The sequence below is a fragment of the Chlorocebus sabaeus genome, chromosome 21 (assembly GCF_047675955.1).
Source record: "Chlorocebus sabaeus isolate Y175 chromosome 21, mChlSab1.0.hap1, whole genome shotgun sequence".
Classification (NCBI taxonomy): domain Eukaryota; kingdom Metazoa; phylum Chordata; class Mammalia; order Primates; family Cercopithecidae; genus Chlorocebus; species Chlorocebus sabaeus.
In genome coordinates, this window is record NC_132924.1 from 11,316,785 (window position 1) to 11,331,867 (window position 15,083).

A 15,083-nucleotide genomic window follows, 5' to 3' on the forward strand; every position below is an offset into this window, starting at 1 on the left:
TTGAGCAGGCTTGCCATGGCAACCTTTGTCTGCTGCTATCGCACAGAGCCATCATTCCTGCTCTGTACCACACGTCACCCTCCCTGTGCTTCTCTCTGCAAAGATCTGCTGCCAGCAAAGCGCAGAGAGCTCCACCCGACATCATGCTTGAGGCCACCAGGCCACCCTGGTGGCATCAGGGTGGTGTGGTTCTAGATGTGCTACTGATGATTTGCTCCTTCAGGCTTTTAAAAAATCGTTTTGTTGACTTAAGAAGGTGAATTTTCTCTTAGGACATGAACTAAGCTCCCCCATCCCCCCCCAAAAAAAAGCCATAATGAGTTGTCATGGTGATTCAGGTGATTCATGGTGACTCATTTCATTAGAATGTTCAGAGAATGAACACCTGTGTTCCAAGGCTTCAAGCAGAGGGTAGAATTTAGCCGGGGAAGCGGCAGTCACGCCTGCTTGTCAAGCATGAGAACAGGGAACCGTGCCTTCCACTAGGTTTTTCATGTAACATTTCCAATGAGAATGAGTGGGACATGACAAACGAAATGTGTGTGGGGGCAGATAGGGGACGGGAGGAAGTCAGGGAGAGGAATGATGGGGTGCATGGGAGAAGTGTAAGTAAGGTACAGTGCCTGCTCTCAGGGAGCCTGGGTTTCCTGGGATGGCTGATTTAGCTTTGTCAGCCAATATTGTTTTCCCCACTTCTCTCTCCTCTGGCCAAGTTTGGTAAACCTGGCCTAAAACAATGTCTAAAATCACTGCTCATGAAAATATAGCCTGAAGGAAATAAAGTACCCATTTTAGATGCTGAATTAAGAGAAGCATATATCTGTATATTTGAACCCATCTATTAGTGCTACAGAAACATGAATAAATGTATTTATCTTTCAATATTACTGTCTCTCCAAAGGATGTGGGTTGCTCAAAAGAATAAGTAAAAGTAGTGTCGTGGTAAAATCAAAATGAGAAATCAGGGTCAATGAAGACAGCATCAAATGTTAAGAAGAGAGGTTAGCATTTCTACTTAACTATTTTATTATATATTTCTCTGTAAAAACCTATCATGTTATAAACTTTTTCAGAGTCAATAAGAATCTACCTCCTTTTATTTGCCCTTTCTTATGTCCTTTCATACTGGTCGGTAGATGGGTTTCTTCTAGGACTTACTTAAGAGAGAAGGTGCTCGCCGTCCCTACCTTTCTAGGCCCATGGCACCCTAGAAAGGGCAGGCGTGGGCTCACTCCTAACCGTGCCCTACCTAGCTGCTGATTTGGGGCAAGTTATTGAACCTCTCTGTGCATCTGTTTCCCCACCTAAAGATGTTAAAACACAAACATGGGATTATTTTACAACTTCAATTGGATAACATAGCAGGCACTGAATCCATTAGTTTGCCAGGGCTGCCCTAACAAAATACCACAGACTGGGTAGATTGAAGAATAATTTCTTTACTCACAGTCCTGAAGGCTGCAAGTCCAAAATCAAAGTGTCCACAGGGTTGGTTCTCCTGGGGCCTCTCTCCTGGGCCTGCAGATGGCCACCTTCTCCCTGTGTCCTCACATGGTCTTCCCTCTGTGCACACACATCTCTGGGGGCCAAATTTCCCTTTCTTTTTATTTATTTATTTATTTTAGACTGGGTCTCACTCTGTCACCCAGGCTGGAGTGCAGTGTTGCAATTGTGGCTCACTGTAACCTCCTTCTCCCAGGCTCATCATCCTCCCACCTCAGCCTCTTGAGTAGCTGGGACTACCGGGCACGCCACCATGCCTGGCTAATTTTTGTATTTTTATAGAGACAGGGTTTCGGTATGTTGCCCAGACTCGTCTCGAACTCCTGGGCTCAAGTGATCTACCCTCCTCTGCCTCCAAAGTGCTGGGATTATAGGCAGGTTTCCTCTTGTTATCAGGGACATGTCAGATTGGATTAGAGCCCAGTCATGTGACTTCATTTTCTTTTAATTACCTCTCTAAAGAGCCTTTCTCCAAATATGGTCACATCTGAGGTCCTGGTGGTTAGGGCTTCAATACATGAATTTGGGGGGACACAATTCAGCCCATGTATTTAGGGATCAAAAGAAACCCTTCAAGTCATCTCTTAGTCTCAAGGAAAATGCACCCCCATTTTTTAAACAAATGCAAATCACTCTGTCCAAATGAATATGAATGCAGAGTGGGGCTTGCATGCTGGTGCCCTGGGCCATTCTCCTCCAATGGAGACAGGAGCAGTCCTCCTGGGCCGGGCTGGGATCAGTCCATGAGGAGAAGCTCTCACAATACCTGGTGCAGGAAAGTGGTCAAAATGTTATCTGCTGCTGTTACACAAAATAGACCCACCAATGGCAAACTCATACTAAGAGATGAAGTGGTGGTCTCAGGTGTCAAAAATATTAGTTTTGTCCTAAGCAAAGGAGAGTGAATTTTGCCATTTCAGATTCATATTTTAAGAAAGCTATGAACACAAAACAATATGTCTTCCAATAATGTAGGTACCAATGCCTTCGCTATGTTTTGGATTTCATTTGGACCTTCCCTTGAATTTAGGGAAGTGCCAGCGAAGCCACCCTGGTGGCCCTGCTGGCCGCTCGGACGAAAGCGATCCATCGGCTGCAAGCAGCGTCCCCAGAGCTCACACAGGCCGCTATCATGGAGAAGCTGGTGGCTTACTCATCCGATCAGGTGAGTGTATTGAGTGGGTATCAGCCAAGACTTCAAGACCTGAATGTTTGCTTTTATGTCAAATTCAAACCAAACCAAACCAAACAGCATCCTTCCAAATCTAAGAGCAGTTCCTCAGGTATCACTAGACCTGAACTAAAGGGAAGCGGTGAATTCTTGGGTGGGAACTGGATAGATCAAGCTAAAAAGGAAATAAATGTGTGGAGACATCACCGTGACTGGGTGTGTCACCTTTTCTACCAGTGCAGACTTATGTTGTGATTATCTGGCCTGCCTTCCGAGCATCATTGTAAAGAAACTGGACATGGGGATCAAAGTCCTGGGCCCTAACTGAAGCTTTGTTATTCTGTGATCTCAGGCCCCTGGGTAGGGTCAAGCAGGAGACAGTAGCGGTGGGGGCTGCAGGGCAAAAGGTGGCCAGCTTTCATGAGAATTGTGTTTCCTGAGAATCTCTGAGAGAGGATGGATCTGCCACAGTGGTGATGCCTTTTGGCTGGTTTCTTTCCTCCAGGCACTGTTTACTGAGCCTGGCCACCAAGCTCCCCAAGGCTCCACAGTCAGGGGCAGCGGACAGATTTGAGCCTAGGATTTCTAAGTCCACCTCTGGGATCTGCTTTCCAGGGTCTCGCCGCTTGCTCTTGAATTCAAACAAATGAAAAACTTCATGAATATTGACCCAGCACTCTACCCTTGTTAGTGCCCGATTCTTCAAACTTAAAAGCAAGATTCCACAGGAACAGAAACAACTCCAGGAAAAAAAGCGGTCTCAGGAAGGTGCAGGGCAGAGGGAGGAGTCAAGAGCAGTTCTGCCCCTTGTGCCGTGAGAGGAACCTTGTGTTTGCAATGTTGGCTGCTCTCTGCGGATCCAGGGTCTGGTAATAACTGCATGCACACACCTGTACAAATCCAACTCTTCTGTCTTCCTTCCAGGCACACTCCTCAGTGGAAAGAGCTGGGTTAATTGGTGGAGTGAAATTAAAAGCCATCCCCTCAGATGGCAACTTCGCCATGCGTGCGTCTGCCCTGCAGGAAGCCCTGGAGAGAGACAGAGCGGCTGGCCTGATTCCGTTCTTTGTAAGTTCAGCAGCACTTGTGGCTCCTGGCCAATAAAGTGAAACCCTGTTTCTACTAAAAATACCAAAAAAAATTAGCCGGGCGTGGTGGCGGGCGCCTGTAATCCCAGCTACTCGGGAGGCTGAGACAGGAGAATGGCGTGAACCCGGGAGGCGGAGGTTGCAGTGAGCCGAGATTGCGCCACTGCACTCCAGCCTGGGCGACAGAGCGAGACTCTGTCTCAAAAAACCCAAAAAAACAAAAAAGCAAAAAAACAAAAACAAACAAAAAAAAAAAAAACAAAAAAAGAAAAAAAGAATTAATCTTTGAGAAGCGCTTTTTACCTCCAATTTTTTTTTTTTTTTTTGGTCAATTCAAGTTGCTTCCCGAGTTACTTCCCATGAATAGCTAACGTGTGACTGGGGAAATCATAGCGGGTGTGATTTTTTGTAACATTTTATCCTAATCTGGGAGGTCATGGAAGACTCGGGAGCATAAGCAATCAGTATAATGTGGAAGGACTGACATGGCTCAAAGTTAGCACGCAGAGCAAGATGACAACAAGGTGACATTTTGAAGGATGCAAAAAGAGTCTGCGAGGGGATCAAGGTGTACCTGCCATCTTATCCCAAATGTCTGTCTCTGCCCTCCTGCTCTGCTTTATCTTTCTCCATTGCGTGCATCTCCACAGGCCATACAGATTTGTTTCTATATGTGTTTACTGCTTCCTTCTTCCCAACAGAATGTGCGGGGAGGGAAGGTCTGTTTGAATCCCTGCTCTATCCCTAGCTCCTGAAACAGTGCCTGGCACTGAACAGAAGATCAAGAAATATTTGTCAAATAAATAAAGATTTGGAAGAAAGATCATTCAGGTAGAAAGAAAGATCTCCCTTAAAATTCCCACAATTTCAGTACAATTTGAATAGATTCTATTTAAATGAGGTGAATTTCTTTGAACCTATCGTGTCAATATTAAGACTCATTAGAATACTCTGCCTAGGGAAAAATAAATCTATCAAAACACACTGTTTTAGGTTTCAAGGATGAAAACAATGCAGGAAACAAAAAAAGGTTGAGAAGATTGTATTTTACAAAAATTTCAAAACTCATAAAATAAGAAGACAAATGCTGGCAAGAACTACTTATAGTATATGTTGTAAAGTAAATCTTAAAAAGAAGGCTTACGTATCAATAAAAAAAGGCAACATTCCAGTGGAAAAACATGTGAAATATATGAAGAGTCAGTTTCCTATATAACTACAAAAACCTAAGAAGAACACAAAACCAATTCTGATCCTCCAATAACCAAAGAAATGCAAATTAGTTGCTGAGAAAGGTATGTTAAAATCTCACACTGAGTGTAGATATGTCTATTTCCACTTTTATATCTGTTAAATTGTGTACATATTTTGAAGCATATTAATTTGGTGCATACACATTTAGAATTGTGGTATCTCCCTGGTAAATCATTTATCACTAGGAAGTGCTTTTTATATCTCTAGTAACGCATTTTGTCCTGCAGGCTACTTTGTCTGACATTGCTATAATTACATATATTTTCTATTGGCTAATGTTTGCATGATATAGACATTTTTCATTCTACTTTCAACCTCCCTGTTCATTTATATTTAAGACGTATCCTGTGAAAGCAGCACTGATTGTTGCTATTTAAAAAATTTGTTTTTAAAATCCAGTGTTAGGATGGATATTTATTTTGTTCATTTACACTCAAGGTAGTTATTGATACATTTAAATGTTATCTACTGTCTTACTATTTGTTTTTTATTTGGCCCAACTATTATATGATTGCTTTTCTCTATATTCTTGCTGCTTCTTGGATTAATTATTTCATAGTATTCCATTTTCTTATCTCTGCATTTTCTTATTTCCATTTGGCATCTTTTCCTTTAGTCTGTAGAATTCCCTTTAGAAATTTTTATTGTGAATTTGATACAATGAATTATTTCAGTCTTGTTATTCTGAAAGTGTCTTTATTGTGCCTTCACTCTGGGAAGATATTTTTTCTGGGTATAGAATTCTAGAGTGTTTGGTAGCTAGTTTTATTTTTGGTACTTTGTATAAGTCCATTGAATTCTTTCTTCCTTGATTTCTGTTGAGATGTCAGTTGTACTTTTAATGTTGTGATGATGAAGAACATGTAAAAATATGACCTCCTGTGTTGCCACTGGGAGTGCTGCTTGTTTTTTTGTCTTTGTTTTACTGTGATACAAGGATAATTTTCTTTGTACTTCCTCTTCTTGAATTTCACAGAATTTCCTGAATCTGTAATTTGGTGTCTCTCTTCAGTTTTGGAAAATTCTAACCTATTATCTTCCCAAAGTTTTCCTCTCTTCATTTCCTCTCTCCTCCCATTCTGGGACTCTGATTATGTATATGTTAAATCTTTGTGCTGACTGCCATACATCTCTTACGCCCTTTTACATGTCTCACATTCTTTTTTTTTTTTTTTTTTTTTTTAATCTCCAGGCTTCAGTCAACTTATTTACAACTTACCAATTCTCTCTTTAACTATGCCTAACTGATAAACATGTCATGTTTGTAATTCTAAACATCAAAAAATTTTAACTTATTTTATTTTATTTTTTTGCGACAGAGTCTCATTCTGTCACCCAGGTTGGAGTACAGTGATGCAATCTTGGCTCACTGCAACATCTGCCTCCCAGGTTCAAGCGATTCTCCTACATCAGCCTCCTGAGTAGCTGGGATTACAGTCGTGTACCACCATGCCTGGCTAATTTTTGTATTTCTAGTGGAGACAGGGTCTCATCATGTTGGCCAAGGTGTTCCCGAACTCCTGGTTGCAGGCGATCTGCCTGCCTCAGCCTCCCAAAGTGCTGGGATTACAGGTGTGAGCCACCGTGCCTGACCAACTTTTTATTTTGAAATAATTGTAGATTAATAGAAAATTACAAAGTTAGCACACAGCAACTCTGCGCACTAACCCTTCACCCAATTTCCCCTAATTGTTCCAACTTATATAACTATACTACCATATCAAAGACAGGAGACTGACACTGGTTCATTGTGTGTGTATAGGTCTATGTCATTTATCACAAGTGTGGATTCATGCAGCCACCATGCCAATGAGAATACTGAAATCCTCTAGCACCACAAGGGTCCGCCTCTGCTATTCCCTGATAGTCACTCTAACCCTTCTGATCTCCCACCATCATCAACCGATGGCAATCACTGATACGTTTTCTATCTTCACACTCTTGTCATTTTGAGAATGTTATATAAATGGAATTATACAGTATGTGACATTTCAAGATCAGCTTTTCTCACTCAGCATAATGGCCTTGAGGTCTATCCAAGTTGTTGCGTGTATCAATAGTTTGTTCCTTTTTGTTGCTGCACCGCAGAGATTTGGTACCATATTATCTGTACTACAGTTTGTTAACTCATTCACCTGTTGAGGGGCATTGTAGTTGTTTCTGTATTTTGGCTATTACAAATAATGCATCCAGGAACATTGATTTATAGGTGTTTGGGTGGACAAGTGTTTTCATTTCTCTGGGATAAATGCCTAAGAGTGCAATTCAGGGTCCTATGGCAGTTATTACATTTAATTTTTTTAAAAAAGAAACTGACAAGGTATTTTCCAGAGTGACTGTATTATTTTACATTTCCATTATCAATGCTTGAGAAAATCAGGCTCTTTACATCCTCACCAAGATTTGGTATTGTCACTATTTTTTATTTTATCCATTTTGATAGATCTACATTAATATCTCATCATGGTCCTAATTTGCAGTTCCCTGATAATTACTGAACATCTTTTCATGTGCTTATTCACTATCTGTATGTCCTCCTCAGTGACATGTGTCTTTATGTCTTTTGCCCATTTTCTAATTGGATGATGGATTGATTTTTTAAATTAATAAGCTTAATTTTGTTAGAGTTGTTTTAGGCTTACAGAAAAATAAGCAGGAAGGACATATACCTTCTTATATCCCAACCTTCATTTTCCCCCATTATTAGCATCCTGCAGTAATGTGATACATTTGTTAAAATTGATTCACCAATACCTAACATCCATAATTTACCTTAGGGGTCACTATGTCTATTGAATTTTCTATGTGTTTTAACTAATGTGTCTACCATTTCAGTGTTATAGAGAATAGCTTCACTGCCATAAAAATCCCCTGTGCTCCACCTATTTATCCCTCTCTCCCTCCGCTTGAACTACTGGCAACCACTAATCTTTTTGGCTGTCTCCATCATTTTTTCTTTTTTAGAATGTCATACAGATGGAATCATACAATATGTAGCCTTTTCAGACTGACTGATTTCACTAACATGTATTTAAGTTTCCTCTATGTCTTTTTGTACTAGTTTGTTTCTTTTTATTGTTGAATGCTGTTTTCTGATATGAATGTGCCACAATTCATTTATGCATTTACCTGTTGAAGGACACCTTGGTTGCTTCCAAGTTTTAACAATTATTAATGAAGTGCTATAAGCATTTGTGTGCCAGTTTTTGTGTGTACATACGTTTTCAATTCATTTGGTTAAATACCAAGGAGCACAATTGCTAGATCATATGGTAAGAGTGTGTTTAGTTTTATAAGAAAAGGCTGAACTGTGTTTCAAAGAGGCTGTACCATTTTGCATTCCCACAAACAATGAATGTTAGTGTTGGTTTTTCCGTATCTTTGTCAGCTGTTAATTTTGTCAGTGTTTTTTATTTTATCCATTCCAGTAGCTGTATAGTGGTATCTTATTGTTATTTTACTTGAAAATTCTCTAATTCTCTAATAACATATGATGTTGAGCATCTTTTCATGTACTTATTTGCTACATGAACATCTTCTTTGGTAAGATGTCTGTTCAGGTCTTTTGCTCACTTTTTAATTGGATTGTTTCATTATTATCGTGTTTTAAGAATTCTTTGTGTATTTTGGGTACCAATCCTTTATGAAGATACATGTTTTGCAAATGTTTTCTACCAGTCTTTAGCTTGTCATTTCGTCCTTTAAACAGTGTCTTTTGCAGAGCAGAAGTTTTAATTACAATGAAATCCAGATTATCAATTACTTATTTCATGGATCATGTTTTTGGTGTGGTCTCCAAAACTTCATCATCAATCCTAAGGTCATCTAGGTTTTCTCCTATGTTATTTTCTTAGAAATTTATAGTTTTACACTTTAAAACATTAAAATAGATCTAGGTCTATGATCTATTTTTCAGTTAAATTTTGTGAAAGGTGTAAGGTCTATGTCTAGATTCATTTTTTGCATGTACATGTTGATGTGGTTTGACTCTGTGTCCCAACCCAAACCCATGTGGAATTGTAATCGTCAATGTTAGGGGAGGGACCTGGTGGAAGGTTACTGGATCATGGGGATGGATTTCCCCCTTGCTGTTCTCATGATAGTGAGTGAATTCTCATGAGATCTCGCTGTTTAAAACGTGTGTAGCACCTCTCCCTTTGCTCTCTCTTGCTGACCATGTGAAGATGTGCTTGCTTCCCCTTCACCTTCTGCCATGATTGTAAGTTTCCTGAGGCCTCCCCAGCCATGCTTCCTGTATAGCCAGTAGAACTATGAACCAATAGTTCCTTTCTTTGTAAAGGAACAGTAAACTTCCTTTCCTCATAAATTACCCAGTCTCAGGAAGTTCTTTATAACAATGTGAGAACGGACTAATACAGATGTCCAGTTGTTCCAGCACCATTTATTGACTACTACACTTCCTCCATTGGATTGCTTTTGTTCCTTTGTCAAAGATCAATTGACTTCATTTGTGTGGATCTATTTCTGTTCAATCACTTATTTGTCTCTTCTTTTGCCAATACCATATTGTGTTGATTTATAGCTTTCTACTAAGTATTGCATTTGGGTAGTGTCATGTCAGATCTCCAACACTGTTGTTTAATGTTGTGTTGACTATTCTGGGTCCTTTGCATCTGCATATAAGCATTAGAATCCATTTAGCAAAATGCACAAATTAACTTTCTAGGATAACAAATTATATGGGATTTCATTTAATTTACAGATTTTATTGAAATAACTGACATCTTGATGATATTGAGACTTTCTATCCATGTATGTGAAATATGTCTGCATTTATTTAGATATTTTAAAACATTTTCTTCATTAGAATTTTGTAGTTTTCCTCATATAAAGCACATTCTTTTTTTGACCTTTTTTTGGTGCTAGTGGGAATGATTTATATTTTATTTTCAAATTTCATTTTTTTAAATTGCTAGATAATAAGAAAGCAATTACCTTTTGTCTAATATTATATTTTATCCTGCAGCTTGCCATAATTGCTTACTTAGTTCTGGGAGAGTTTTTTTTTGGTTTATTCTTTGGGATTTCTACATAGATAACCATGTCATCTGCAAAGATGGTTTTCTTTCTTTCCTTCCAATCTGTATATCTCTTATTTCCTTTTCTTGTCTTATTGCATTAGCTGAAACTCTCAGAACAATGTTGATACAAGTGGTAAGAACGGACATCCTTGCCTCATTCCTGATCTTAGTAGAAAAACATCTAGTTTTTCATCATCAAGTGTGATGTTAACAGTAGATTTTTCTTTCAAGTATGATGTTAACGGTAGATGTCATTCATCAAGTTGAGGATGTTCTGCTCTAATCCTAGTTTGCTAGGAGTTTTTATCTTGAACAAGTGTTGAATTTTGTCAAATACTTTTCTGTATCTATTTACATAATCATGAGATTCTTGTCCTTTAGTTTGTTGAAATTATAGATTATATTAATTTATTTTCATATGTTGAATCAGCCTTCCATCCTGGAATAGATCTCAGCTAGTTGCGATATACAATTTTTTTTACATTGTTGGATTAAATTTTCTAATATTTTGTTGAGAATTTTTGCATCTATATTTCTGAGAGATATTGGTCTATAGTTTTATTTTTTGCAATGCCTTTGTAATACTGGTCTCATAGAATGAGTTAGAAAGTATTCCTTTTGCTTCTATTTTCTGTTAAGTAATCATTACTTCCTTAAATATTTGGGAGAACTCAGCAATGAATTCAGTTGGGCATGGTTTGTTTGTTTTAGAAGGTTTTTAATTATTGATCTAATTTTAAAATAGATGTGGCACTATTGAGATTATCTATTTCTCTTTGTGTGAATTTTGGTAAATCATATCCTTCAAAAAATTGGTCCATTTTATTTAGGTTTTTGAATTTGTGGCCATGGAATCAATTATGTTTCTTTATTATCTTTTTAATGTTCATAGGATCAGTAATGACGGCTCCACTTTCCTTTCTGATATTAGCAATGTGTTCTTTTCTCTTTTTTCTTAGTTAACCTATGTAAATGTTTTAAAATTTATTTATCATTTCAAAGAATCACCTTTTTTCTTTATTTCCTATTTCCAATTTCATGCATTTCTGCTCTAATTCTTATTATTTCTTTTCTTTTCTTCTGCTTACATTGCATTTATTTATTTATTTATTTATTTATTTATTTATTTATTTATTTTGTGAGACAGAGTCTTTCTCTGTTGCCTAGGCTGGAATGCAGTGGCACAACCTCTACCTCCCAGATTCAAGCAATTCTCCTGCCTCAGCCTCTTGAGTAGCTGGGACTACATGCATGCATCACCACACCCAGCCAATTTTTGTATTTTTAGAAGAGATGGGGTTTCACCATGTTGGTCAGGCTGGCCTTGAACTCCTGACCTCAGGTGATCCACCTGCCTCAGTCTCCCAAAGTGTTGGCATTACAGGCATGAGCCACTGCACCTGGCCATATTGCATTTAAATTGCCTTTTTTACTAGGTTCTTAAGGTGGAAGCTTAGATTATAGATTTTAGATTTCCCTTCTTTTCTAATGGATGTATTCAGTTCTGTAAATTTCCCTTTAAGTACTGTCTCACTGCATCCCACACATTTTGATGAGTTTTTTGTCATTTTAATTGAAGTTGAAGTATTTTTAAATTTTTCTACAGACTTCTCCTTTGATCTTAAAATGTGTTGTTTGATCTCCACGAGTTTTGGGGTTTTCCAGCTATCTTTTTATTATTGATTTCTAATTTAATTCCAATGCAGTCTGAGAGCGTACTTTGTATAATGTCTATTATTTTAAATTTGTTGAGATGTATTTTATGGCTTGGAATGTGGTATATCTTGGTGAATGCTGATTGTGAGCATGAAAAGAATATATATTCTGCTGTCATTGGATGAAATATTTTACAATTATTGATTTGATCCAGTTGATTGATGGTACTTTTCCATTCAATTATATCCTTACCTATTTTCTGACTGCTGGACCTGTCCATTTCTGACAAAGCAATGCCAAAGTCTCCAACTAAAAGAATGGGTTTATCTGTTTCTCCTTAGAGTTCTATCACTAATAATACAGTAACTGTGGAAAGTAGATTCTCGCCCATCTTCAGGATTTACTGGTTTTTGTTTGTTTGTTTGTTTTGGTTTTGATTGTTGTAGACTACCTCTGGCTGAAAATTGGCCTTAAGTGTAAACTTTTTTTCCCCCATAAGTTATTAGGGTACAGGTGGTATTTGGTTACATGAGTAAATTTTGTGGTCAGGCTGGCCTTGAACTTCTGACCTCAGGTGATCCACCTGCCTCAGTCTCCCAAAGTGCTGGGACTGCAGGCATGAGCCACTGCACCCAGCCATATTGCATTTAAATTGCCTTTTTTTCTAGGTTCTTAAGGTGGAAGCTTAGATTATAGATTTCAGATTTCCCTTCTCTCTCAAACAAACAAACAAAAACCAGTAAATCCTGAAGATGGACGAGAATCACCACTTTAGTGGTGATTTGTGAGATTTTGGTACACCCATCACCCGAGCAGTATACACTGCACCATATTTGTAGTCTTTTATTCCTCACCCTTGCTCCCACTCTTCCCCCTAAGTTCCCAAAGTCCATTGTATCATTCCTACTCCTTTGCATCTTCATAGCTTAGCTCCCACATATCAGTCAGAACATACAACGTTTGGTTTTCCATTCCTGAGCTACTTCACTTAGAATGTGTCCAATCTTATCCAGATAACTGCAAATGCTGTTAATTCTTTCCTTTTTATGGCTGAGTAGTATTCCATTGTATGTATATATACCACAGTTTCTTTATTTACTCGTTGATTGATGGGCATTTGGTTGGTTCCACGATTTTGCAATTGTGAATTGTGCTGCTGTAAATATGCATGTGCAAGTATCTCTTTCCAATACTGACTTATTTTCCTCTGGGTAGATACCCAGTAGTGGGACTGCTAGGTCAAATGGTGGTTTTACTTTTAGTTATTTTAGGAATCTCTGCACAGGTTTCCATAGTGGCTATACTAGTTTACATTCCCACCAGCACTGTAGAAGTGTTCCTGGATCACCACATCCATGCCAACACCTGCTGTTTTTGATTTTTTGATTATGGCTATTCTTGTAGGAGTAAGATGGTATTGCATTGTGGTTTTGATTGGCATTTCCCTGATCATTAGTGATGTTCAGCATTTTTTGTTTGTTTGTTGGCCATTTGTATATCTTCTTTTGAGAATTGTCTATTCATGTCCTTAGCCCACTTTTTGATGGGATTGTTTGTTTTCATGTTACTGATTTGTTTGAGCTCCTTGTAGGTTCTAGATATTAGTCCTTTGTCAAATGTATAGATTGTGAAGATTTCCTCCTACTCTGTGGGTCATCTGTTTGCCCTACTGACTGTTCCTTTTGCCATGCAAATGCTCTTTAGTTTAATTAGATCCCAGCCATTTATCTTTGTTTTTATTGCATTTGCTTTTGGGTTCTTGGTCATGAAATCCTTGCCTAAGCCAATGTCTAGAAGGGTTTTTCCAATGTTATCTTCTAGAATTTTTATAGTTTTAGGTGTTAGGTTTAAGTCCTTAATCCATCCTGAGTTGATTTTTGTGTAAGGTGAGAGATTATGATCCAGTTTCATATTCCTACATGTAGCTAGCCAATTATCCCAGCAGCATTTCTTGAAAAGGGTGTCCTTTCCCCTACTTTATGTTTTTGTTTGCTTTGTTGAAGATCAGTTGGCTGTAAGTATTTGGATTTATTTCTGGGTTCTCTATTCTGTTGCATTGGTCTATGTGCCTATTTTTATACCAGTACCATGCTCTTTTGGTGACTATGGCCTTATAGTATAGTTTGAAATAAGGTAGTGTGATGCCTCCAGATTTGTTCTTTTTGCTTAGTCTTGCTTTGGCTATGCTGGCTCTTTTCTGGTTCCATATGAATTTTAGAATTTTTTTTTCTAATTCTGTGAGGAATGATGGTGGTATTTTGATGGGGATTACGCTGCATTTGTAGATTGCTTTTGGCAGTATAGTCATTTTCACAATATTGATTCTACCCATTAATGAGCATGGAATGTGTTTCCATTTGTTTGTGTCATCTATGATTTCTTTCAGCAATGTTTGGTAGTTCTCTTGGTAGAGGTCTTTCAACTCCTTGGTTAGGTATATTCCTAAGGTTTTTTTTTTTTTTTTTTTTTGCAGCTATTATAAAAGGGTTCTTGATTTGATTCTCTGGTCACTATTGGTGTATAGAAGAGCTACCGATTTGTATACATTAATCTTGCATCCAGAAACTTTGATGAATTCTTTTATCAGTTCTAGGAGCTATTTGGAGGAGTCGTTAGGATTTTCAAGACAAATGATCATATTGGCAGCAAACAGTGACAGTCTGACTTCCTCTTTACTGATTTGGATGCCCTTTATTTCTTTCTCTTGTCTGATTGCTCTGGCTAGGATTTCCAGTACTATGTTGAAGAGAAGTGGTGAGAGTGGGTATCCTTGTCTTGTTCCAGTTCTCAGAGGTAATGCTTTCAACTTTTCGCCATTCAGTGTTATATTGGCTATGGGTTTGTCATAGATGGCTTTTATTATATTAAGCTATGTCCCTTGTATGCCAATTTTGCTGGAAGTTTTAATCATAAAGGAATGCTGGATTTTGTCAGATGCTTTTTCTGCATCTGCAGCTATTGAGATGATCATGTGATTTTTTGTCTTTAATTCTCTTTCTGTGGTGTATCACGTTTATTTACTTGCATATGTTAAACCATCCCTGCATCCCTGGTGTGAAACCCACTTGATCATGGTGGATTATCTTTTTGATATGTTGTTGGATTTGGTTAGCTATTATTTTATTAAGGAGTTTAGCATTTATGTTCATCAAGGATATCTGTCTGTAGTTTTTATTTTTGGTTTATGTTCTTTCCTGGTTTTGGTGTTAGGGTGATGCTGGCTTCATAGAATGAATTAGGGAGGGTTCTTTCTTTATCTTCTGAAATAGTGTCAAAAGGATTTGTACCAATTCTTCTTTGAATATCTGGTAGAATTCTGCTGAGAATCCATCTCGTCTTGGACTTTTTTTTGTTGGTAATTTTTAAATT

At 38.1% G+C, this 15,083-nt stretch overlaps 1 protein-coding gene across 3 annotated transcripts in view; it reads left to right on the forward strand.

Moving 5' to 3' along the window:
* Positions 1-15,083, forward strand: part of DDC (dopa decarboxylase) — a 107,237-nt gene that overhangs the window by 34,608 nt on the left and 57,546 nt on the right. For all 3 annotated transcript variants that reach the window (XM_007981322.3, XM_007981321.3, XM_007981320.3), the window contains exons 5-6: positions 2,534-2,668; positions 3,599-3,742. In XM_007981322.3, coding sequence (XP_007979513.1) covers positions 2,534-2,668; positions 3,599-3,742 — 279 coding nt within the window. The remainder of the gene's footprint in view (positions 1-2,533; positions 2,669-3,598; positions 3,743-15,083) is intronic.